Genomic DNA, 26,460 nt, shown 5'->3' on the forward strand with positions numbered 1-26,460 from the left:
CCCATGACAACGTGTAGGAGAAAAACGGTACAAGGTTTTGAAAAGCTGAAAAGCTGCAACCAGGTCTGCTGCAAGTCTTTTGGGACGTGTCTTGAGATATGAGGTAAGTACTTTAAGCTTAGCTAGAGCTGACCATCTCCACCAAAAACTGTTGGCCATTTGGCGTTGAAAGGACATCTCGGGTCTTCAGTAAATGGACTGACTGAACTTATATACTTTTCCAGTTCTCAAAGCGCTTTACACTAGAGCCACATTCACTCAATCGCACTCACTAACGCTCAAACATTCATACACCGATACGCCGATCGGTGATCAACTTGAGGTTAAGTGCGTTGCTCAGGGGCACGTCGACATATGTCAGGAGAACGCTGGAATTAAACCCACAACTTTCTGATTGCAAGACGACTACTCTTCCTACTGAGCAACAATCTCAAGTACTGCTCTACAGATGAGATGATCAGCCCCGCCCACTCAGACAGGTAAACACACAGTGCTGCAGGAAGGAGGGAGCACAATAACAACACCGCCCCCCACCATGACAGAATATAATTTACGCATTCTAGTGTAGCTCTGGATGTATTTTTAGGGATGTTATATGATTGAAGGTGAAACTCCGCCTCTAGTCTCAAGTCGTTTGCAGCTTTTAAAAGGGTTTGCTTCCAAAATTAGTTGAATTTAGCTTCACCTATTTTGAAATCAACTATGAGCAGCTTCTCTGTGTCTACTCAAGAAAGAAACATGCCCACAGCATGATTCTGCCACCACCATGTTTCATAGGAGAGATGATATCAGGGTGATGTGCAGCATACGTTTTCTGCCACACATTGTATTTTGCATGTAAGCCAAAGGATTACACTGTGGTTTCATCTGACCATAGCCTGGGTATCTGTCAATCCTCTGGAGGTATCATACGCTTGTTCTCTTAAAAAAACACTAACACTCATGCATGCTCCTTTTGTGCATGCATGGGTTTTCCCCAAGTATTCTGGCTTCCTCCTGCAGTCCAAAGACAGGCATGTTACAGTGCCTTGCAAAAGTATGCACATCCCTCAGACTGTTTCACATTTTGTCACATTACAACTATACCAATCTAAGCCTGCTTTAAACATCTCCACAACTCTACCGATGACACGTCTGTCTGCTGTGTGCCTTGATCTTTGTGACACCATTTGTCCATCTGTGTTCTCTAACAAATCACTGAGGCCTTTACTGAGCGAGTGCTGGGGTTAAAATAAACATGGGTGGACTCGTTTTATGGATTTATGTGGCTTCTGAAGGTAATTGATTACACTGGCTTTTATTTAAAGCAAGAGATTTAAATACGCATCAATAACACTCGTCAGATTGTTTTGACAAATAAGTACTTTGTGTTGGTCTATCAGATAAAATTCATTTAAAATACATTGAAATGTAATAAAATGTGAGCAAGTTCAAGTTCGCTGAACACTTTCGCGAGGTACTGTATTCAGCTTGCACTTTTAAAGTGTAACATATCTGAACCCATTCTCCTAACTGCAATATCTGTCTTTTTTGTTTTTCAAGCCTGCATGTTTGTGCAGGGAAACCTTCCATTATCTTTGAGCTATCTGGCCCATCCCAGTGGGCCCAAAAACAGACAAGTGTGGGCAAATGACAGCGTGCAATCTAATAGTTTTCTTCTAGAAAAGTAGTACATCTACGAAGGCTGAGGGTTTCACAACACTGTAACAAAATGTAGACTATGAGCCACCAAAAGATTCATTTATTCAAGCCTGAACAATTTATCTTGGTGCACACCTTGTTCGTATTTCCATGTCTGTGATGTATCTGTTCCGACTGGCCTGAAATTAGGAAATTCAGAGGAAATTCAGAGGACAAGAGGTCCAAGAATCATCTTGAACAAAACTGATGCTTGTGGGTCCAATTTGCAAGTTTAAAAGGTTCTCTTTGTCAGAGGATGTGTGTTTAGACAAATAATGTACTGCCAGGACTTGCCCAAACCTGAATTCACATCTGGATGCCAGATATTCATTTCGTAGTCCATTGGGAAGACAACACAAAATCAGAAGCCAAGCTCCACAAAGTACAGTATTGATTTCTGAAATCCTGCCCGTAGTTCCTACACAAGTGGATTTTTTTGCAAAGCCTGGGATCACTACCCCGTTTATTAGTTGTTCCTGTAATGGGTAACCCATATGAAGATACTGCGGCCACTTTGAGTTTGCCCCCACCATTTAAACAGATTAGTTCACTTTCTTACTGTAAAACTGACACAGAGTTCATTGTCTTGCTAAGACTGTGGTAAATAGGAGCACAGTTACATACAACACAAACGTGCAAAAAACACTTGGATTTAGTTTGTGTTCTCATTTTTCAACACTTTTTGTCCTTTCATTTTGGTTCTATAATTAAGACAGGAGTTAAGTTAGGTGTTTACAGTCACGACACTCTGGAGGCCAAATCCTGCTGTTAGGAACTTTAATACAATGTTCTCTGCAGAGCAGATGTATAAATCCACTGTCTTGCCCCAAGTTGCCTGCTATGTCATTTGCAGCTCTTTCCATTCAGACAGCTGCAACTGAATCAAAAGGTCTGTAGGGGACGTGTTAGTAAGAGAGGAGAGGCAACGTCTCTCTATGGGGGGTGTCAAGGGCCTGGGTGCCACACTGATAGCAGAGGTCATTGATCAACTGGGTTCATGATTTTTGGTGCACTGAATGTTGACTGAGTTGGAACTAGAGCTGTGTTTACTGTTCCTGATCAGTGTCATCTGCTGACAGAACAAGGCTACCCACCAAATCTGCCCGTTTTTACTGCATCATTGCAGGGATTTGCTTGATTCAGAGAAAGAAAAAAAAACACCCATCTTACAACGCCATGATAGGCACATTAAAAACAATGTGGGATAATTACAACTTACTTGGTCCACCTCAGCCGTTTATCAAGCTGTCATTTATGCGGCACTGCCTTTAATTTAACTCCTTGTTTGTAACATGGGGTTCTCTTGTTGTTGGTGTGCTTTACACCACAATTTATGATCACATCCTGTGTGGGGGTAATCTGTTCTTGATGATCTTATCTCATGTTGCAGACTGCAGCTCACATGTAGGAAATCCGCTGCTTTGAGGGAAAGCTTCAGAAATATTCATACCCGTATGGGTAATATGGCATTTCTTTAACTATAAGGTACCCTTTCTTCTTCCAAATCTGAATACTTGGGGAAAAATAGAAAGGGCAAGCTGCTTTTATCTCCAAAAAGAGCTTCACCTAATATCACAAATGTTCATATCTCTTGAACGTTGCTACCCATAACCCAACCATATGTTTATTGGGATTTGATGTGCAAGGCTAGACCGGTACAAAGTGGCCCATAACTGTTGGGCTGTTGTAAATACACATTTGAAAAGTGTGGCATATATATGTATTCAGGCTTGTTAATTCTGATGTATGAAGTTGCCCTGTATATGTATCTTAAAGGGACAGCTATGGATAGTAAGATGTCTCCAAATCCATATATATATATATATGTGTGTGTGTGTGTGTGTGTTATTTCTGAAAAAGCAATAAATAGATTTTTGAAAAAAAGAAGCATTTGTTGCTTTTAAAAACTACTTTTAATCTGACAAACGAGTCTCGTCAGAAAGCATCTTAATGACTGTATGTATACGCCTATTCATGCTTTCACATCTCCACACCTAAAACGTATCATCTCTGTGGAGTGTCTACATATTGTCTCATTGACTTCGTCAGATATCTGACCTGATGACGATCCAAGTAGGATCCAGCTGTTGTGACTAAACGCATGAAGTGTGTAGGCGTCTTTCCATCTAAATTAGAAGAATGGAGCTAACCGTGGATCGTTTCCTTCTACTTCACCATTATGTACTGTTAGGGTTGGTCTAACATATAAACACAGAAAATGTTGTAATATGACAAAATGTGGTGTACTGGTGTCTCTCAGTGTGATGATAATGACATCATATCTAATGAGGACCTCAATAAAAGCGAATTTATTTCGGTAATTCAATGAAAAAAGTCAAACTAAATAGATTCATTGCAGACAGAGATATTTTAAGTGTTTGTTTCAGATTGTGTTTGTGATTCTCAGGGAATGTGGATCATCAGTCAGTCATTTTCTATGCCACTTCTTCCATAGTGGGTCACAGGGTAGCTGGTGCCTATCTCCAGCAATCTATGGGCGGGATACACCCTGGACAGGTCGCCAGTCCATCGCAGGGCAACACATAAACAATCATTAACACACCTAAGGGCAATTTAGAGAGACCGGTTAACCTAACATGCATGTCTTTGGACTGTGGGAGGAAGCCGGAGTACCCGGTGAGAACCCATGCACGCACGGGGAGAACATGCAAAATCCATGCAGAAAGACCCCCAGCTGGGAGTCGAACCCAGGACCTTCTTGCAGTAAAGCAACATTGCTACCAACTGCGCCACCGTGCAGCCCCCCAATATTTGGTCTATTGAATAGTATGTCTATGCTCTCATTTGGTCTTGCATTGTTTTGCATAATTGATGCATGGATGTGGTGAGGCATGTAGGTGGTCAACCTGCGGCTCTACTGAGGTGTCCAGGAAGCCCAGGTTTCTTTAAAAGAGGCTTTACCTTCTCTGCACGGTTAGGTCTCTTATCTTCTTGACAATACATTCCCTATGGGGATCAAAGAGGCAGTGGAGATTAGGAAGCGAACCCACACAACTATGAACTGGGACAAGGGGGCTTTTCAGCTTTGCTACACCCAGTACCCTTCGTCCAGTGATGGGCCAGCAGCATGTCTTTATATTCACATGCTGACACTGCCTCAAGAAACAGCAGCTGATTTTGACACATCACGTACCATCTAATGACACCTCTGATGATGACGGAGGTTTCTGTCAGAACATTTCAAGTATGTCCTCAGACACAAAAAAAGTGTCTAGCAAAAGAACCTAAAGACTAGATACTCTACGGGGTTTAGGTCAGGCATTTTCGCTATCCATTCCACCACAGTAATACGACAGACATTAAACAGACCTTGAGTTCTAAATTAAATGCAGAATTTATTTTCTTCTGGAAGGAGAACTTTGTCTTGTCCTTGTTCTGCTTAACCCAGGTAAGATGCTTCTGATGTGTCCTCTGGTTCAGGGGTGGCAGGGCACAAGGAAAGCAACAGCTGTGCCTCACACCATGCAAACATCAGAGTGTGGCTCTGAAATGGGCTTCGCTTCACAATCCTGTCAAGGTTGCCGTTACCACTGTTGCGTGTGTATCTTTTTTCTAACGTGGTTTACCTTTGTTGTGAAGGGTGTCAGTGACCGCCTGCTGGAGAACGGTGAAGTCAGCAGTCTTTCCCCATGATTGTAACATATTTCTAAATTGAAATCTTTTATAATATTCTAATTTTCTAGGAAACATAATTAGGGATTTTAGTTTTAAGCCATATCTAACTGAACAAACATTTCACTCTGTGGGCAAAAAAACTGAGTTCATATTTAAATGCAGTTACTGACATAAATTAACTTTGATGTTATTCGAATTTATTAAGCTCAACCTTTATGTTCACTTTACATAAGTCTGACTTGCTCATATTTGTGTGTTAAAGCGGGGTAAACTTAAGTCTTTCATTAAGACGCATTAATTTGAAAGATAACGTATCATGGCTGTGGCTCACGACCTTCTTTAATTATTCAGATGGAACATTAAACACAAGGTTTAAAAAAAAACAAAAAAAACATTTATTGTTATTTTCCCAGTTAATTAAGAAGCATGTACTCATTCACAAAATAGGAACAGTAAAATTAATCAGACAAGAAAAATATATGTAATTTTTTTGTTTACTTACAGAATATACACACACACTTTAAAATAGGACATGAAAACAAAAATATATTAGCAGTTATGATGGGCTACAACCTGCACTGTGGAGACAGATGTAGCATGGTATCAATCTATAAAACATAACCAAATTCATCAGATCCTTCTTCTGTTTTCACAGGAGTAGTTATGGCTTCATTTATTCAGTTTATGCAGACAACAGTAAAGCTAATTGAAACATGACTTGCAAAAGTTTAAGAAAAAAATTCACTATTTCACACAACAACCCCACCCCCCGCCCCAATATTATAGTAAAACACTTTTTTTTTTTTTTTCCCGGAAGTTAGGCGCCATGCTTTGAGCCGAAGCCCAGAATCTCTTTGTTGCACTGTAAGCATTCCTCCCGATACAAGAATACTACAAAAAGACACTGAATGAAGCCTTACAAAATACACACACACTCTGCTTGGGGGCCAAACTGCCGGGCAGAGGATACAGGCAACTGTAAAACAATACGGCAGGTCCAACGTTTCACAGGCGGTGGCTGTGAGTTCCTCACGCATGACACAAGAACATCCTGAAACCATTTCCTTACACTAAATGTTGAAATACAAGCTATACATGATCAGAACAGAACCTTGGCTTGGACCATGATCCCTTACAGTAACTCAGTCTAGTACTTTTGAGATCTAACCACAGTGTGATAGTGCAGTAACAAATCCTCCCCTCAAAAATCACTGGTTTGTAAAGCGAAATCTGACAACGCTTAACCACACAAAGCTGTAAACATCAAGACCAGAGAGTTTGGTGGGATCTGTCCAGTGGAGGGGCTCATCCAGCATCAGGTTTCTGATGTTTAACTGATGTTTAACATGTTAAACAAGACAAATTACAGCAAGACTTTCAAATAAGCTTAGCGTTTTTTCAGCACTTGTGAAAACGGAGACAATCTGAGCATCGGTTCCAATTGACTCTGATCAGAAGGGGTCCGATTTGCTGTGTGATCAGATCTGGATGGTTTATCACAGTAAAGCAATCCACATGGAGTTGATATTAAGGAAAAATGTGATAACAGAAAAAAAACAGCAAAAAACAAAGAAAAGTGACCTCAGAACAGATGTTTACATTCGAAACCAGATACTTAAAAAAAACATACAAATGTAACCTTTGTTGCCCTTGCATCTTACATTAAATGAAAGCATTTCTTTTCCTGTTGAAGGTCAGTTAGGATTAACCAGAAATATTTCTATATGCAAATACAAGAATGAGTCCAGATACGTTCTTACTGAAAGAAGCCATTACTCCAAGAGCAACATAAAAACCCAGATTGGCACAATGAGCTCAGGGACCAAGACCCTCATGTTTGAAGAAATGAAAAAAATATTCAAGCGTATGCCCAGAATTCCCATCATTAGACAGGGAGGACAATAGGGGGTTAGTGTGCCAGCCTTAGAAGACCATCCCAACTGTGAAGTACGGGAGTGGTGGTATCATGTAATGGAGCTGCTGCTGCTGACTGATGCGCTTCACAAAATAGATGGCACCATGATGAAAGGACATTGTGTCGAAATATTTAAGCAGCGTCTTAAGACATCAGCCAGGAAGTTAAAGCTTGGGCACAAACGGGTCTTCCAGATGAACAATGACCCTAATCATACCACCACGTTAGTTGCAAAGTGACTTATGGACAAACTGTTGTTAGTCAGACAGCTTAAAAAGCAGTTTTACCCAGGATTCTCTAAAATTCACAATTAACCTGGCTTTAAGTAAATATTTTGGTCATCTTGACACAAAACAGCAAAGGTTTTGTCTAATTTAATATCAGAAAGTGCAGAAAAATAAGGTTATGCATCTTTTAGAAGTATGTAAACATCTGGTTTCAACTGTATCTGTGATGGTGCATATAAAAAGCACACTGTTGCCACCCGCTGGTAAAGCAACAGGTTTTAAAGAAAAATAAATGCAATAAAATAAAAAACAATTTGCGCCACAGCAACTGCTTCATCCATTATGGGACGTGATGACACTGGCCTGTGAGGTTGGGATAAAGCTAGGATGCTGTAAACACTTCAGGTTGAGATGTCAGAGCTCCTGACATGTCAGCCCTTATTTGGCAACGAGTGTGTTGGGGGTTGAAGCTCTGAACTGTGGACAGCGACCACCACACAGAAAAAGAATAGGCAGCGTGAACCGAGAGAAATATCTTCCAGGTTAAACTGCATCCTTTTTTTTTTTTTAAAGGAGCATAATTCAACACCAGCTGGCCACAAAAACACTCTAAGCTGATCTTTTAAGTCAGTTTTTGTTGACTGCCACTTGAACTGTAACACACAAACACAAAGAACATCTGACACACCAAGGATATCTTTTGGATATGTTAAAGTAAAAAAAAAAAAAAAAAAAAAAAAAAGAAGGAAAATGGCACGCCATTTCGTTGGACAATAAAAATCAACAAAGTGCAAATGCGCCATCTTGTGCTCAATCATCATTTCGCCACGCAAAGTCCGGCTCCAGTCTTCGCTGCTGAGGGCAGGCACAGTCCACTGAACCGTGGAGTAGAGTCCTCTGCAACAGTCCGGGTTTTCGGTGGCAGAAACATCCATCTCAAAAGGTGCAAACGAGGAGATTTGCTCCAGCGTGATCAATCTCTTAAAGATGAGCTGCACAGAATGGGTGGCAAGAATTCAACTTTACTTTAAGGGTTGGTTTAAAAAACAAAACAAAAAAAGAAAGACAAAATAAAATGCTGAAAATAAACTCTTTACAGCCGCTTGGTGCCTGTAAAATCAGTCTTGGTGCACCGTTGGGGCTTTGGGCACGAAAATAAAAACGCAGTTTAACTGAAAAGTCCTCCAGATCTTTTACTTGCACATGTAACGAGAAAATATCAAAAGGAAATGTGCATCATAGACGAGGGTGACAGGGAACAAGTGCTCAACACGGAGACTGACTGTGAGATGTCCGTCCAACACTGCATGCAAAAATACCAAGGATATAAAGCATTACTGTGCTGCCATGTGTCAGTGGACTGCGTTTCCAAACGTTTCTGTGAATGGGTCTGTGAAGAGTCCACTGATGGGGGCTGTTGCCATGGTGATGAGCTAAACTGTTTGGTTTTTGTTTTTTTTAAGGCATCGCATTAGATGACTGAGGTGTCTCTCCTGCGGCCGAGAAGAAACAGAACTAATTAACGAGCACTGCTGCTTATTTAGTAAAAACAAATCAAAACGTTGCATCGTCAACCACTGATAAGAAATACACATTTATTATGGAAATGAATGTCAATAACTTTGGGCTCTTAATGGTGTATCTAAACTATTCTTAATGGTGGATTCTATCTCTCCTCCACATAACCATCAGCTAATTCTGGCTCATTCTTTGACCCCTCTTCTTGGTAAAGCTTGGTTGTTTTCCTGTTTTTAAGCGTTGTCCATACATTTTCAACAGAGTTGAGGCTGTGGCCATTCCAGAAGCTTAAAGTCAAGCAGCTTTATCCACTTCAAATCCAGTTTTGATGGATGTTTGTGGTCTCTGTCTTGTTGGAACACCCAATTCTGTTCAAGTTTCAACCAAACTAAACCAGTCAAAACAAGACACAGCTGGAAACAAGTGTCACCGTCCACATTGAGGCCAGTTTCACATCACCATGGAGCAACAGAGTGCAGAGCAAGAAAGACGCTTCAGAACCGACACACTGAAAACGGACAAAAACATGAAGACATGCCAAATGTTCTGCAGGAGAGCGGTTTTATGGTCAGATGTGACAAAGATTAAATTCTCTGGTTACAATGATGAATGTTTGGAGGAGTCAAGTAAGGCTTTCCACCCTAAGTAGAGTACTAACTGTCAAGCAGGGCGGTGGCACTATCATGATGAGTCTGTTTGTCGGTCAGTAGTCCTGGTGCACTGGATGAAGGGGATGGAATAATCAAGGCGGAGGCTCAAATTCTTTAACTTTCCTCCAACTAAACAGATAAACTGTGGAACAAACTGAAGACAATGATCTCAAATGCAAATCAAAACCAGTTTCTGGAACGGCACAGACCTAATCCCGACTGAAAGTTTACCGACTAGGCCAGAAAATCAACCAATTTAAATGAGCTCTATACTTTTCTGATAAGATTAAATTTCCAAATTATGGCAGATAATGATTGTTGGCTACAAAAGTACCTGCTAAGGGACAATTAATTAAATATAAGAGGGGAGTATATATTAGAAATATTTGTATAATTGGATTAGAGAACATTTACTAGAAGTACAAATTTATTCCATCCTGAAAACACAATGATTAGAATAATTCATTAAAAGCCCAAAATTATGATGACGTGCATCTCGATGATGCATGCAGTAAACATCTGACTTGCACTGCAAACATTAGTGATACCTGGTTAGGACTCACTCTCCATGGAGATTGTAATGGTTTCACTTTCAGCTGGGAAATCAAAGCAAACACAAAGTAAGGTAAATGAGTAATTAAATCTAAATTAATAAAATTTGTTTTATCCCCAGTAAGTCTGACCTGATTTGAGGGGGTTCTCAGCCAGGTGGTCTTGAGCGTTGTTGGCGTGCTGCTCGTTGCTCAGAAGGCGGTTCTGTGACTCGCTGAGAGGGCTCACAGAGACGTCCGGCACGCTGCAAAATAAAATTCTGTTAGCCCTGCTTTCTAAACGCGGAGAGACAAAATGAGGTATTTTCTTAAAATAAAACGCCTCACCATTTATTGGAGTCAGGATGCAGAGTGACGGTGGCCTGCTCTGCGTCAGCATTCACCAACCGGGTGGGAAACGTCAGACCGTCCCCCTGACTGGAGAAAAAAGGCAAGAAACTTAAGATTCACAGCTGCAGTCGCAAAAAGGAACAAACTTCACATGCATTGGATTCCAATCTATTTACAAAAAAAAAAAAAAAAAACTTCAGCTCAAGCCATCCTCTATGTCTCCAAAACCACATGTCTCTGTTACCTGGTGAAGATCGGCAGAAGCCAGTACTTCTTCTGGTCACCAAAGACCTGGGCGATGTTCTTCCGGAAACCCAGAGAAAAACCATTCTTATCGGAGCCTGTTCTGAAGACAGGGGCTCTGAATGCCTCTGCAGGGAGGGAGCAACATAAAGAGCGGTTGTAAAATAATAAAAAACTAGAACAACCTCCACCTGACAAATGCAAGGAAGGAAATGACAGACCGTCTCATTTATAGCGCATCCATATTGTTATCAGAACTCTGTTCACAGAAACAAATTACAGGCTTTACTTCTGCCCTCATGACGCTGAAGTCACCGAGGTGGTTAAAAAGCTCCGCGGTGGCAGGGCTTCAGGGTTGGATGTTCTTTGGATGTTCTGGGGCTGTCATGGTTGACACGCCTCTTCAACATTGCGTGGCGGACGGGGACAGTGCCTCTGGACTCTGGACTGGCAGACTGGGGTGGTGGTCCCCCTTCATAAGAAGGGTGACCGGAGGGTGTGTTCCAGCTACAGGGGGATCACATTCCTCAGCCTTCCTGGTAAGGCCTACGCCAGGGTATTGGAGAGGAGAGTCCGGCCGATAGTCGAACCCCGGCTTCAGGAGGAGCAGTGTGGTTTTCATCCCAGCTGTGGAACACTGGACCAGCTCTATACCCTCTACAGGGTACTGGAGGGTTCACGGGAGTTCGCCCAACCGGTCCACATGTGTTTTGTGGACCTGGAGAAAGCATTCGACTGTGTCCCTCGTGATGCCCTGTGGGGGGTGCTCCAGGAGTATGGAATCAGGGGCCCTTTACTAGGGGCCATCCAGTCTCTGTACAAGCGGAGCAGGAGTTTGGTTCGCATTGCCGGCACTAAGTCGGACCTGTTCCCGGTGGATGTTCGACTCCGGCAGGGCTGCCCTTTGTCACCAGTCCTGTTCATAACTTTTATGGACAGGATTTCTAGACGCAGGCAAGGGCCGGAGGGGGTCTGGTTTGGGGACCAGAGGATTTTGTCTCTTCTTTTTTGCAGATGACGTGGTCCTGCTGGCCCCCTCTAGCTAAGACCTACAGCATGCACTGGGGCGGTTCGCAGCCGAGTGTGAAGCGGCTGGGATGAAGATCAGCTCCTCCAAGTCCAAGGCCATGGTTCTCGACCGGAAAAGGGTGGCTTGTCCTCTTCAGGTTGGAGGGGAGTTCCTGCCTCAAGTGGAGGAGTTTAAGCATCTCGGGGTCTTGTTCACGAGTGAGGGAAGAATGGAGCGGGAGATCGACAGACGGATCGGTGCGGCTGCTGCAGTAATGGGGGCGCTGTGCCGGTCCATTATGGTGAAGAGAGAGCTGAGCCGAAAAGCGAAGCTCTTGATTTACCGGTCGGTCTACGTTCCTACCCTCACCTATGGCCATGAACTTTGGGTCATGACCGAAAGAACGAGATCCCGGATACAAGCGGCTGAAATGAGCTTCCCCCGTAGGGTGGCCGGGCACTCCCTTAGTGATAGGGTGAGGAGCTCAGCCATCCGGGAGGGGCTCGGAGTAGAGCCGCTACTCCTCCACATCAAGAGGAGCCAGTTAGGGTGGCTCGGGCATCTATACCGGATGCCTCCTGGACGCCTTCCTTAGGAAGTATTCCAGGCACGTCCCACTGGTAGTAGGGGGGACGGCCCAGGACACGCTGGAGGGACTATGTCTCTCGGCTGGCCTGGGAACACCTTGGGCTCCACCTGGAGGAGCTGGAGGAGGTGTCTGGGGAGAGGGACGTCTGGGCGTCTCTGCTGAGTCTGCTGCCCCCGCTGCTCCCGGATAAAGCGGAAGACGACAAGTACGAGTACTTCTGCCCTCATTCATTTCACAAAGATGTTAGTCATGAGTTAAAATTTGGTTGTTCCCTTGTTTTTAAAAATATTTCTACTATGTTACTGAGGGAGGAAGACACAACAAAAACCCAATTTGTAGCATCAGTAAGATGTTTAAAACTGAGGTCAGAGGAAGAAGCTGTTTAATAGGAGGTTGGAAGCCGAAGCATGTCTACTGGTCATCTGGGCAGTGAGAGTACAAGACGTTCAGCAGATAACAGGAAGGCAAAAAACAGCAGATTAATTAAAGATTAAACTTTAAATCATACTATGAGCAGCGATGCATTCACTTTACAACATTTAAAAGCAGAAATTTCAATGCTTTAACATCTCAACCAGTTTAAATCCCAAAGATTTAAAGAAAGGCGCTGAAATGACCCATTTTTTTTATTTTGAATAGTTTAAATGTTAGTTGCTCAAATACCAAAGTGATTGAGTGGGATAGAAATCTATGTAAAAATGCTTTGATTTTTGATCAATACTTATTTTTATATTTTTATATAAAAGTATAAGAAATAAAGTCAGGTACCATGCATTTAAAATAACAACAAGCAGTGAGCATCTTTAATTGAGAAGCATCTTAATAAACAGAACCGTTTTTCAGATCCAGGGGAAATAAAATGTTAAATGTTTGTGTGTGTGTGTGTGTGTTACCTATTGTGGACCTGTTCTTTCCTACGAGCCACAGATGGTAGCTAAACAGGGACAGAATACTGATGCAGAACATGGCCGCCACAAAAAACAGAAACAGGACGTGGAACTTGGCAGTGTTATTCAGCTCGTTCTGTGGGAAGAGATGGGAGAAGAGGACAGGGAAACAGGAATCAGTAACAGATTTACTGGGATGGTATTTCCAGAAAGGAGGGAGGAGAAGGGCAACAGAAAAGAGGACGAGGCACAGTAGTATTTGAACCGTGTCACTGCATGCACATCATGAAGGCATGCAAAACTCAAGGCATCGGAGGACGGCTGGGTTACCTTTGGGCAGTTCTCTGCCGATTTCCTACGACAAAGCTTTAGTATAAACAGAAACAAGACCAGTTAGGAGCAACAGGAGAAAACAGGCGGAAAATAAGGGAAAACAAGGACTGGGTTGACGAAAAGAGGATAAACTGTGCAGAGAATGGAGGGAACAAAGAGAATGATGAGAGGAAATCCAAGTGAAGCGGCTACAAGACAGAAAAAAGGGGGCGTTTGCTGCCGTTTAAATGGTGTGACTGATGGTTCGGAATGTGAAGAGAGAAATATTGGAGAACAATGACCCTTGTGTGCCACAACTACAGCTAACAGATGAGAGAACAGAGAGGTCAGGGGGGGTCAAGGGTAAGAGAGGACAGAGAGAACATAGGCAGCACAGGAGAGGTCAGCACCATGCACAACCATCTCAAGGGATGATCATCCGGGCGCTGCCGCATGAACAGATCTGCATCTGGAAACACACACACACGTCTCTGCATGAAGTACTCACGGTCCAGAACTTTATGAAATACTGAAGAACCGTGGCGGCAATGAACAAACAGTACACCAGCGAGTAGGCCAGAAAGAGGATGAAGAACTTGTAGTTAGAGAAGCCTACACAGTTGTTCACCCTGCAGACACGCACACAAAAATCATATTAAATGTTAACTTATTAGAGGAAAATTTTATTCACAAATATGAGTGAAAAAAAAAAAAAAAAAAAAAGAAAGGCTGCAGAAAACAATTAATAGGTCCTATCAAGCATTTTCTAAACAAACGAGTATTTTCCTAATCATAGGAGAGGGAGAATGTTTAATCCGCATCGATCAATAAACTAACAGACATGAAGGAATTGTCTTGTCAAACAAATAGCCAATGGCATCCCTGTCTTTACGCCTGGGCAAGTTTTCCAATAGTTACCTGGAAGCGGTACAAACAAATTACTGAACCTTACTGTTTAAACCTTTTCGGATTCCGTCACACTAAAGGCACAAACCTGTTTTATTGGCATATTAGCACATACCAGTACTAAGTATGACATTAATGTGAACCGGAAAGTAATTAGATATGGTTTTTAAATTAATTTAAAAACAATATCTAGAAAAGTGGCTAGCATATGTATTCGGCCTCATGACTGAACAGTTTGTAGAATCACCTTTTGATGCAGTTACACGCCAAAGTCTTTTGGTATACGTCTCCACCAGCTCTGCACAACTGGAGACTGATTTTTCTGCCCAAACATATCGAGCTCAGTCAGATTGGACGGAAAAGGTCTGTGGGCACCAGGTTTGTTACACGGCTACAAGTGTAAACCCTAAATGGGGTATTGGTACTTTTCTAAGGCACTGTAAGAGCAGGAAGCAGATCTGATTTACCAAGGACAGTGGTGGTCCATCTTCAGCACACACCTGCAATTTACAGCAAAACAACAAGCATCAAATTACATAGAAACACAAAAAAAAAAAAAGAAAAGAAGGAAAACTGATACAAATCCAGGGCTGAGAGGGCAAATAGTTGATCTAATTCTCTTACATGTCACATGCGGAGCAGTGATGACACCGGTCCGGCTTGATAACTTGACAGCGGTCACAGTACCGGATCGCTGCAAAATCGTTGGCACAAGCTTTTAGTCATACCTGGGTGAATCGAAACAAAAGTCGACCCTCATAACCCGCTGGGTGACGCAGTCTTACCTCCGGCGCCTGTGCGAGTGTATAGAGGCAGGGTGGAGGCGGCTCTCCACAGGATCTCCTGCTGGGACTCGGGCCTCTCCTCCTTTTCGTAGCGCTCCTTCTCAGCCTTTGGCAGGCAAAACTGGAACGAAAAGGACAAAACACTTTCGCATCGAGCTGATTTTATCATGCCAGGGGATCAGGAGCATGCAGACGTAGAGGGATTGCTTTGGGATCTTGTACCTCTTTAGAAGGGTTGGCAGGCCTGGTGAAGATGGTCTTCCAATAAGACCACACAAACATGACGAAAGAGAGGTGGAAGAAGATCAGGTAGACAACTGGAGGCGAGGGAGAATGGGTCAGCGGGAGAATAACACAAACCATCCAGTAAGCGTACAGATTCAGAACATGAGCTAAGGAAATACTGCTGCTGCTCAAACTACAGGCCTGAGGAGGAAACTAAACAGCCATATAATTAATGGGAGAGGACTGCAAATATGCAATGCTGACTAAAGAGGAGCTGCAGGGCTACAAGCAAGCAAACTCTGAGAGGCACAGTTTCTGTGCCAGCAAGAGTACATTTCAGCAAAATCTTAGGAAGACTAAGCCCAATAAGTCTGTTCAGTAAAATTCCATTTACAACAAATTAAACACCGTTTTCATCTTTTACAACACTTACTTTTCTCTCCTATACTGATAATGGTCCCTGCAAGAGACAAAGAGACAACACAAATGTTAGAAAACCATTTATTTGCCATTTTTATCAAATCTGTGGTTGCTTCTCTTGATTTAAACGATTAGAACATGCAAAAAGGAATATATATATATATACCAAAAGTTAATGGTTTAACTTCCCTGCAAAGCACCAGAAATATCTATACTTCTTGAAGATGTTTACATTTTGTCAATTCAAAAAACACAAACTTCAATGTATTTTCCTGGGATTTCGGGTGACAGAACAAACGCAAAGTACTGCATTATTAAGAAGCCGATGGAAAACATGATTTTTTAAATTTTCCAATAAACAATAATCGGAGAAGCCTGGTGAGAATTTGCGTTCAGCACCCTTTACTCTGACAGCGCTAAAGAAAATCCAGTAAACACCAAGGAACACATAAGAACGTCAAGGATAGGTCCAAAGCAGAGTTAGGTTCAGCACCTCTCAATAAAAACCACACCTCCATGGTGGTGGCACCGTCATGCTGTGGGGATGGTTTTCTTCTGCAGAAGCAGGGAAGCTGAAAGAAATCCTGTTACTGGGTTCCACAAAGGGTCCAGTCAGGGGAGGTTGATTCCAAATGCGCAACCCAATTTCCATATTTTTATTAAATTTGAGAACATCCTAGTCCTTTCACTTATATTTGGTATATTTGTATCAATATACCAAATAAAATCCATAAAATACATTGAGGCACATTTTCACTCATCTCATAACCATGTGATTTGTCTGCTTCGGTTTACTCATAAGCGCACTAATTAAATTCCTGTTTCCAATTTTTAAATGGAAAAGTAAATGTAAAGGTACTCCGGCACAGAGAGAATAAAAACTCCTTTCCACAAAAGAAAATTCAGAACAGTCTGGAGACTCTCAACAGGTATTTAAAGGGCATTCTATGGAGGGGGGAAAAAAATCACAGTTTTCTACTCACAATCACACCTGTGGCATGTAATGGAGGGTGGAAAAAATTCACATGGAAATAAACTGACAGTTTCAGCAAGGCTTCTTGAACTGGACTTGCACGGATCTCTTTATGTGCTTTTAAAGAAACAAAGTCTTTGGTTTAATACAGAATACTACAAACAATTAGTGTCTAAACAATTGTTCTTAGGGCACATTCCTGATCTAAATAAAAGAAGATTCAAGAAACTTGTTCGTTAAAAAGCAATCTAGTAGTGAAAAAAAAAGAGCATTACATTATATTACAATCTTTTTCTTTGACCCATTTAAAAACCGAAAATGTTATTGGTTCGGATCCATTTAATGGAGAAAAAAAAACATCAGATTTTTCTTGCATTTGACCTGATGATCAATGAGAGCCAAATGAGTTAAAACTGGCTGATTTCAATCTTTATTGGTGTATCTCTACTCTGCACATGGAAATATACTGCCTCAATCATACAGGGGCACTTTAAATAATTCTTGTTCAACTTTGAAACAAATTCAAATGCACCGTTTATAATTTCAAGAAGAAAAAAAAAAAAAAAACCTACCACCGCAACACATGTGCCAGGCTACTGAGCCCAGAAGGGAATGACTCCCATGCTAGCCTGGAAAATATTTGTTAGTCTTTCAACTCTACGTTCAAACTGGACAGAAACCCCCAAAAAATACAAGACAAGCAGCCCTAACGAGCAGCTGGATAAACCTCATTCTTTAGCCAAAACATGCTCCTCGTGAAAATAGTTCAACCCGACGGAATATCGGGCAACAGACGTGTATCTCTGTCTGTGTTTGTGTTCAGAGCCGGCCGGCTAGCTGGCTGGCAGCACCATTGTTGAGCTGCAGCCCATTCACTTCCTGGTGGCAGCAGCAGCAGCAGCAGCAGCTGTATGTGTTTGAGAATGGACACTACAATGAAAACATGTCTGTCTGAAGCCTCTAGGGACGCGACAGGAAGCAGCGGGACGTCTACTTACACAAACAAAGCTCCACCACGTAAGCGTAGTAGGACCAGCAGACGACAAGGGCGATAAAAATCACAGGGATCCAGGCTAAACCCCGTTGACAGCATCTCAGTACGTGTGTGGGCGCCATCTTTCTTCCTCTGCTAGGGGACCAGGGAGTGTTCGACGTGAAGACGTAGCCACGTCACTGGTACGTAACCACAGAGGAGGTGGTTAGATTTAAACAAAGAAATGACATGTTTGAGTGTTTGAGGGACCAAAAATGACAAAATGAAAAATAAATATGTAAATAAATAAATACACATATAAATGTATAAATAAATAAATATTAGAAGAAATAAATATAAATATATAAATGCATAAATACAAAAATAAATAAATACACATATAAATGTATTTATTTATCTATTCATTTATTTTCTCCTTTTTGTGCATTTATACATTTATGTATTTATTCATTCATTTATTTATACATTTCTCCCTCATAATGCAAGAAACAAGACAGAAAATGGTATTCAGATGAACAAGATTTTGTGTGCAGCTGTAAGGGCTTCTTTAATATTGGGATTTTTATTATTCGTTGTGATTTTATTTTATATCATATTGCATGAACAAGCTGTAAGACTTTTTTGGGTGCTCATGTAATGGCGTCCGATCTCAGGTTGTGACACACTGCAAACAGTAAAGGAAAAGTTTAATATTATTTAGTTGTAATACAGAGTTATTATCGGTATAAGCAAGTCTGCATCAATAAAGGCAATGCTATGTTTATTCAAAAGATTCAAGATGAGGTGCTCTATGTGTGCTATGAGTTTGATGGCAATACAACATGCTATAGTGAAGTTATTGACCATTTTATACTTATTTTAATGGTAAAAAAAATGACAAAAAAACTCTTTAAGTACATTTTCTTAAAGTAAGAGTTGTAGTATGATCAAGATGAGGTGATCTATGTGTGCTATGAGTTTGTTGGCACTACAACATGCTATAGTGAAGTTATTGACCATTTTATGCATATTTCACTGAATATTTGGCTATTTAGGCTATAGTCTTTGGCAAATTCCAATTTTTTTAAAGTATTAATTTCCAATCCAAGAAATATAATTTGAAAAACGTGACATCACACACACATACAATGATTATAATGACAATACACCTCTCCTTGGCGACTTCATTGAATATTTCTCCATCATATTTTTCTGCTGTTGCAATTTGCGCATTTGAGGAGCAGCGATCTCTGCATAGAGGCCAATGAGTTTCCCAGCGCGGTGTTAGGCTCGTTTTGAGGAAAATACGATTGTAGCTCACTGTCTGCCTTGCTGTGGTTGCAGAGAGGTGTTGGTTTTCAAGAGGCAATGTTCCGCTGATGAGTTATTGATCCGGAAAAGCCAAATCTGTGAATATCTTTCTAACTTTACCGAAGTAAGTTGGAGACCAACTTCCTCCAGACTGTCCAATATAGTGGAGTCAACCTCCACATCCATCTCAGCTTGGAGCTGATTGAAATCCTCCATGACCCGTGCAAAACGAAAATGGAGGTAGTCATTTTGGTCAATATCATTTGCCAATGATTTAACGTCATTGGCAATGGCTGTAAGAGAACCGTCCATTGTGCCAACCAAAAGAACTTCGGTACCGGAGTCTAGGCAGTAGCAGCAGGATCGGGATCATACACACAGTTCTAACCAATGGTGCTGAAGACAAATATTAGAACCACCTACCTGATTAATATACGGAGACAGAAAAGCAGAAATAAATAAATGTGGAAATGGAGAAATACAGAAATAAATGTAGGAATATATAAATAAAAGTATAAATAAATGAATGTATCAATAAATAAATGTGTATTTATTTCTTCTTATATTTATTTATTTATTTATACATTTATATGTATTTATTTATTTATACATTTATATGTGTATTTATTTATTTATACATTTATATGCGTATTTATTTATTTACATATTTATTTTTCATTTTTGGTCCCTCGTACATGATGAGGGACCAAATGAATCCTATCCTGAACCAGAGGAAGTCCAGTGTAAAGTTTCCAGTCAGTGATGATTTGGGGTGGCATGCTGTCTACTGGTGTTGCTACACTATGTTTTCTGAAGTCCACAGTTATTGCAGCCATCTACAAGGACTTTTCTGCTGACAAGCTTTCTAGAGATGCTGATTTCAATTTCCAGCAAGACTTTGTACCTGTCCTCACTGCCGAAGGTACCAAAAGCTGGGTCAGTAACCATGGTGTTACTGTGCTTGACTGGCCAGCAAACCCGCCTGACCTGAACCCCAAAGATATTCTATATTGTCAAGAGGAAGATAAGAGACACCGGACCCAACAATGCAGATGACCTAAAGGTCGCTACCAAAACAACCTGGGCTTCAATTACACCTCAGCAGTGCCTCGCCCCCATGCCACGCCGCACTGATGCACTAATTCATGCAAAAGAAGGACTGACCGAGAACTGAATGCATAGAAATAAACATATTATCCAGAAGCCTGACATTTTTATCTAAAATATCCTTTTTATTGATCTTATGTCATATTTGAATTTTTGGAAACACTGAATTTTGGGTTTTCATTATTTGTCAACCATAATTATTACAAGACATAAAGGCTTGAAATATTTCACCCTATGTGAGTTTCACTTTTTGAAATGAGTGAGAAAAAATATTGAACTTTTTAAGATTTTCTCGTTTTTTTTTTTTTTATATGCCTGTACTGAAGTTCAAGTAAAAGCCAGGCTAAGCAGGGCTAAAATAAGACAAGTTAACAAAGAAAAAAAAAAACATCAACACTCTCAGGTCTTCAGGAAGGCTGCTCCAAAGGTGAGATCCTTGATTAATGAAGCTCAACAGTGAGGTTTAGTTTTAACTTTGGTAAATTATGCAAATAAGGTGGCATTATGTACATGAAGCTATCTTCTTTATTACAGGCATATTATATTATGTACTTTGACCCGGTTCGTCAACGCGTTCCTGCCGGAAGCAAAACTTGTTCGATCTGTTCAGTTTCTCTCCTGGACTCGTTTTTTTTTTTTTTTTTTTAAGCATAACCTGGAAGGAAAAGTGAAAGTAACGCGACGTGAGACCGAAACAAGGATTAAAGGAAAAAAATGTCTTCCGTGAAGATGGAAGTGGATCGGTACTTGTCGCGGATCGGGTTTGCAGGTCCATCAGATGTGCCCAGTCTGGAGCTGCTTGGCTCGGTCCACACCTGTCACCTGCTTTCGGTGCCATTTGAAGACCTGACTGTGCACAGCGGCGGACGGGTCCAACTGGACCTTCCTGTCCTCTACGACAAGATCGTGAACCAGCGCAGAGGTGGCTTTTGCTTTGAGAATAACTCGCTGTTCTACTGGCTGCTGACCCAGCTGGGCTTCCGGGTCACTGTGCTCTCAGGTCAGGTGAAGAACTCGTTCACTACTCGCTACGGGCCCCCGTTTGACCATTTGATCTTAATGGTCAGCCTGGAAGGGAAACGATGGTTGTGTGATGTCGGTTTCGGGGTTCCTGGTTTTAGTGTCCCGCTGTCGTTGGAGACTTGTGGTCCTCAGGAGCAGGGACACCGAGTTTACCGTCTCAGAAGGAAGGCGGACATCCACTTTCTGGAGTGGCAAAAGGAGGAAAACAGAGGTGAAGATGGAGACTGGACGGCGATCTACAAGTTCACCCTGGAACCTCGGCGTCTGGAGGACTTCACTGAGATGTGCCAGTATCACCAGAGTTCCCCTAGCTCCATCTTCTTCTGTAAGTCGCTCTGCACAGTGTTAAAACAGGACGGGAGGGTGACTTTCATTGGTCGGAGGCTGACTTCCACCACATTTCCATCAGAAGCGACAGGAGGCGTGCTGGAAACCACAACCAGAGAACTTGAAGATGAAGAAATCCCTGCTGTTCTGGCAGAAAACTTTGGAATTGTGCTTCCATCTCCACTTATTCCAAAGGATGACACAATTACTCCACCCCCAGATATATACTGATTTATCTCCATTATATATGAATTCTATAACTATGAAGACAAAATCTAAAACAAATCTGAAAAAAAAAAAAACAACTAATCTGCAGAAATGAACCCATCATTGCTCCCATTTTATCCCGTTGAAGCCTTGCCTGACAATGGTTTGTTTTCCTTAAAGGACTTTACTGCAAAAAAAGAGAAATGTGCGGCAGAGTTATCGATAGAGGTAGTATTTTGAATTAACCACAAAATGACATTATACCCATTTATGCATCAAAGTATGTTCTGTTTATCAGAGTTTTATTAACCTAAAAAAGTGTATCAAGGTACAGACTGTTTAGTGGTTTATGGAACAAACTGGAGGAGGTTCATTTAATAATTAGCAATCATAAAAATTAAATAGATTTGATCTTTCAGTATTTGACCTGCCAGTCACCGATCAGATACCTGAGATACCTGCTCTCTCTGAGGGGAAAATTGGCCTATTGTGATTTCTACTATTCTATTCAAATTTATACTTTTAAATGCAATAAGGTTTTACATTTTTCTAATTTAATTATGATTATTTATAAAATCATCCTTCCTAATTTTAACACAAATGTCCCACTTTGCTGAACAACCACTCAATAACGGATTTTTGTTGAAAATATGCAACAGAAAACAAACTGTCACTTTGATTTAATAAATTATACATACAGGTTTTAAGATGTACAATGTTCATTGCATTAATCCACAACTGTCCTTTTTCATAAGACAAAGTCTGCTTTCAAAGTATTTACACATGTACAATTTATGAGGCAGCTTCACAAAGCAAGGCATGAATGACGATAAACATGATGCTTAGACCCTCTAGTTACCCGATGTAGGGGGCCAGCAAAGGGTAACTGGTGCAAAAACGTGGCACGCATTGGACACAAAGATGTTACTCGGCGATGGGGTTGGAGGATGGGATAGAGTTTGCTCTGCTAGATTTCCGTTCATAGTTGACAAGCCTCTGACCAACCAGGTACCTGCGTGGGAAGAATAAATGTCAGACTTGGACTCAAATGAACTTTTTCTACAGTTGAGTAGAGTTGGTGAAGCGTAGCGTTAAACATTTAGAGAAAGACGAGCTTATCATTGTTTAAAGTAAGACATGGAAATGTTGAATGTTTCATAGGAAACAAAACAGATGAACGTTGTAGAATTAATACCAAAAATCAAGCAAAAGCAAACTTAAAAATCCTTCTTTACAAACTGCAACAAAATCTCTAGCTTATGACTGATATACGACAAAAACATGCATACTTGTCATTCTTGATGTGTTCATAAAGGCGTTTAAACTGTCTGATCTGGAAAGACAGGATGCCGACGAGCGACACCACCATCAAGAGGAACGGATAGATTCTCCTCTGCATTAGGATCTCCATTTCAGGGGTAACTCCTGGAAAAAAACAGTCTATGTTCTTCACTGTTATCCTACCACATGTCAGCAGAAGCATTATTACATATAGGTGTATGAAAAGTCTGAGTGACCTCACTGAAATGTATTACTTTCAGAAAAAAACATATTCCTGATCAAAAGATCAAAAGATTTATGATATTAATTTAGGGCTTTTATTGGTTTATTTAAACAGCTTTAATGAAGTGGAATAATTTTACAACAGATAACTTCAATAAATGTTATAAACAAGAATTTACAGAAGTTACAGTAGATTTTATTCCAAGCCAAACAGGCTTGAAATTATACATATTGGCTTTTGTATAAACATCCACCCTCACTAATATTTGGATAAAAGTACCTCAGCAAGTTGTGGAGAAATTGAACGGTTTCTATAGCCATCAACAAGCTGCTGACATAATGCAGGCTGGGCATCTGACTACTCTCCATATCAGAAATGGTAGAGCTCATTTCATTTGTTTGCTTAGAAGTAGGCTCTGAGGCAGAAAACCAAAGTCTTTAAACTGTCAATGAAGTTAAGCCTGAATACATTCCAGAAGCTTGATGTTAGCTGATTAGATCCATCTTGTATATTTTTATTGCATTGGTTCTCTTATTTCTATCTTATTTTATTTTCTACAGCCCATTTTGTGTTGGTTCCCTTGTCATATATTCTGTGTTTGTTCGCTGTTGAATTGAATGTCACCGCTGAGGGATCGATGAAGTCTCATCTTATTTTGAAACCAGTTTTAACATTGTCCTGTTGGAACGTACAATGGTGTCCAAGATTCAAACATCTAACTACTGATTAAGCGAAGCTGAAAATTTGAACATCCCCTTTCTCAATGTTTCATCCACTTTGTGAAAAGCACCGATACCACTGAAGGTAGCATGGAGCAATCACCACCATTCACAACAGTGTTCTAAGGTTTGAAAGCCTCCCTTTGATTCCACCAAATATACTTGTAACTGTGATGCTGTCTGAAAGTCGTGTCCATGGCAGGAAATCAACCAATTTAAATAACTAATTCTGCTAAGAAGAGTGGTCCACCATGAACGATGCTAGAAGCTTGTTGATGGCTATAAAAAGTATTTAGATGCAAGATGAAATTTGTTAAGGGACATTTAATCAAACATTCATGGGGTGCATGTGCCTGTATATATCGTTTAGACCCTGTGTGAAGTCAAGACCACTATAAATTCAAAAACCTGGCAAAAACCTTTTTTGTGTGTTTGTATAATTACCCCTTCCTAAAAAACAATAATTCTCATACATCATTAAAAGCCAGATAATAATATGAATATTGGAACATTTTCATGTCACTTCTTTCATTAGTCTTTAAGAGAATTGTTTGGCATGATTTATTTAATTTATTTCCTTGAAACGTTGCACTACTGTACACTTAAACATCAGATGTGAATATCATTAAACGGATATATAAAAGCATTTCAAACACTGACCCACAGCAGGCACCACCCCCGCAGCAATCACATACGGCACACACAGGGACAACAGCAGGACTGAGATGACAGGAGCCGCCAGTTTTCGGATAATAAAATGGAGATCAATGTTGCGGATTCCATTAGCATAAACCTACGGAGAGGAGAGTTAACAGGAGATTAAGGCACCAACTCAGGGATTTACACAAAGACTCAACATGTACAGTCCATTTCATGTACAGTCCAGGTAATTTCACTGCAGTCAGGTAAAAATCTAATCTCAATGATGATCTACTGGATCGTAGCAAAATAGCTTTGATTTCTCTCTTAACATGCATCTTTAAGGAGTAACCAGATTAACCACTAAACTACTCAATGGTGTATATTTAATAAAAAATATATACATAAACACATTTGTATCTGTTCATAATTCTATGAGATAAACTTTTTGAATGGGAAAACTGAGCATATTACAAGTTCCTGTTTATTATCAATTAAAAGCCTACCTGCTCAATAACAGCCTTAAGCCACCACTGTGGGCCCATGAGGGTGATGGCTGCGATGATTTTGGCGTGGAGCACTCCAAGAGCCCAATCCTGAAAATGACATCAGGCATGAACTCCTGAATGCATGCTTTCCATGAAAAAGTGGTGACATGATAATTCTGCAAACATACTAATAATCCTACCTGCCAAGGATAAAACAGAGGTGTTTGGTCTAGAGGTACTCTAAGTGGGGCCACAATCACCAGTTCAAAGAGCAGCCCCAGTAACAGTGGGATGACTCCAGCAACCAGCAAAGCCACAACCAGGGTCTTCAGGATCTACACAAATAAGTAATATGATAAACAAAAACAAGGGTGAGCCCAGCATTCTTTGACAAAAAGCTGCATCACTGGATAAAAATTGTAGAGAAGCACAAATCAGACTTTTTTCAAGGAAATAACCACATTTTGACAGATTTTTCAATTTCAACTCAGATTCAGATGTTTTTTTATTCTAAGGCTGTAACACATACGAAGCAGGATCCTTGAGAAGATTTTTACTGAACTCAAAAAAGGTGCAAAATATGATTTTTCAAAAACTATTTTATAAAGATTTCTTTTTTTGCCTGTTCAACAATCAACTAAATATACAATTTTTATGAAGCAAACAAATTTTGTAGAAGAGGAAACAAAGACACACTTATCAAAAGAAAGGCATAAAATGTGGAATACACTTAGGATTCCCCTGGTTCAGATATATTGTTTTTATTTCTCGACAAACCAACGCCATAACATCTCTTGTATAATTTATAAACAACAGTGTCTGGGAATGCTTATTAAAATGCCAACCATCACTTCTGTCTGAACTCCTTAATCTTGTGTTTTGAGTGGGATCATGATTTAAAAACAATGAATTAAAAACCTGAGCATGTTTAAAAAGGTCATTATTAGCGCTGTTTGTGTGCAGCTAATATAATATGACTTATGCTTTTTGCAGTTAGCTCAATCAATCTTCAAATGTGTTTCAGAACCGGGTTTTGAATCGTTTTTATGCAAACTTCCACGACTCTGCAGCTCACCATGAGTGTCCATTCCTGGACTTTGTGCATGATGACGATGCGTCCCTGTGGCATCCACGCCAACAAAACGGTGACTCCACGCACTGAGAGCCAGCAGACGTACAGGCCACATGCTGCTGTGTACAGCTCATGGATTTTAGAGTTTCCTGTCCAGAAGGACATCAGCCAGCGGCCCGTGAATACTGAAAAACACACATGGCAGGGCAATTATTCTCTTCACAGCCAACTTTG

The 26,460-nt window shown here is 40.8% G+C and overlaps 4 protein-coding genes across 12 annotated transcripts in view; 2 read left to right on the top strand and 2 right to left on the bottom strand.

The window, feature by feature from the left end:
- Window positions 1-26,305, top strand: LOC124857869 (arylamine N-acetyltransferase, pineal gland isozyme NAT-10-like). 3 transcript variants are annotated; one of them, XR_007035699.1, is made up of 3 exons: window positions 1-103; window positions 17,814-18,032; window positions 26,179-26,305. XR_007035699.1 is itself a non-coding variant. In XM_047349423.1 (3 exons), exon 3 carries the CDS (start codon window positions 20,962-20,964, stop codon window positions 21,826-21,828), a length of 867 nt encoding a protein of 288 aa, XP_047205379.1. In that variant the 5' UTR covers window positions 1-103; window positions 17,814-18,032; window positions 19,957-20,961; the 3' UTR covers window positions 21,829-22,511. The 3 variants fall into 3 exon arrangements, 2 of the variants coding, with proteins under 2 accessions (XP_047205379.1, XP_047205380.1); XM_047349423.1 differs by lacking the exon at window positions 26,179-26,305 and adding an exon at window positions 19,957-22,511; XM_047349424.1 differs by lacking the exons at window positions 1-103; window positions 26,179-26,305 and adding exons at window positions 400-479; window positions 19,957-22,511.
- cmbl (carboxymethylenebutenolidase homolog (Pseudomonas)) overlaps window positions 1-26,460 on the top strand; it is a 47,164-nt gene continuing 20,704 nt past the window's right edge. Inside the window, exons 1-2 of one of the 2 annotated variants that reach the window (XM_047349426.1) lie at window positions 1-103; window positions 17,814-18,032. The gene's annotated coding sequence lies outside the window, so the exon portion shown is untranslated. The remainder of the gene's footprint in view (window positions 104-17,813; window positions 18,033-26,460) is intronic. The other variant, XM_047349427.1, reaches the window with a different exon arrangement.
- On the bottom strand, window positions 5,797-18,031 carry zdhhc20b (zinc finger DHHC-type palmitoyltransferase 20b). Of its 6 annotated transcripts, none has more exons than XM_047349420.1 (14): window positions 17,855-18,031; window positions 15,897-15,923; window positions 15,461-15,555; window positions 15,239-15,359; window positions 15,078-15,147; window positions 14,921-14,953; window positions 14,056-14,176; window positions 13,566-13,601; window positions 13,242-13,371; window positions 10,752-10,878; window positions 10,505-10,594; window positions 10,310-10,422; window positions 10,190-10,222; window positions 5,797-8,450 (listed from the first exon to the last, which is right to left on the bottom strand). In XM_047349420.1, exons 1-14 carry the CDS (start codon window positions 17,970-17,972, stop codon window positions 8,440-8,442), a joined length of 1,125 nt encoding a protein of 374 aa, XP_047205376.1. In that variant the 5' UTR covers window positions 17,973-18,031; the 3' UTR covers window positions 5,797-8,439. The 6 variants fall into 6 exon arrangements, with proteins under 6 accessions (XP_047205376.1, XP_047205373.1, XP_047205375.1 ...); XM_047349417.1 differs by having other exon boundaries at window positions 5,797-8,951; XM_047349419.1 differs by having other exon boundaries at window positions 10,175-10,222.
- LOC124857864 (E3 ubiquitin-protein ligase MARCHF6-like) overlaps window positions 22,468-26,460 on the bottom strand; it is a 17,218-nt gene continuing 13,225 nt past the window's right edge. Inside the window, exons 20-25 of the mRNA XM_047349411.1 lie at window positions 26,230-26,411; window positions 25,355-25,489; window positions 25,173-25,262; window positions 24,688-24,820; window positions 23,094-23,229; window positions 22,468-22,816 (exon numbers count right to left, since the gene is read on the bottom strand). Coding sequence (XP_047205367.1) covers window positions 22,729-22,816; window positions 23,094-23,229; window positions 24,688-24,820; window positions 25,173-25,262; window positions 25,355-25,489; window positions 26,230-26,411 — 764 coding nt within the window. The 3' untranslated portion in view covers window positions 22,468-22,728. The remainder of the gene's footprint in view (window positions 22,817-23,093; window positions 23,230-24,687; window positions 24,821-25,172; window positions 25,263-25,354; window positions 25,490-26,229; window positions 26,412-26,460) is intronic.

This window comes from Girardinichthys multiradiatus, chromosome 21 (assembly GCF_021462225.1).
Source record: "Girardinichthys multiradiatus isolate DD_20200921_A chromosome 21, DD_fGirMul_XY1, whole genome shotgun sequence".
Taxonomy (NCBI): Eukaryota; Metazoa; Chordata; class Actinopteri; order Cyprinodontiformes; family Goodeidae; genus Girardinichthys; species Girardinichthys multiradiatus.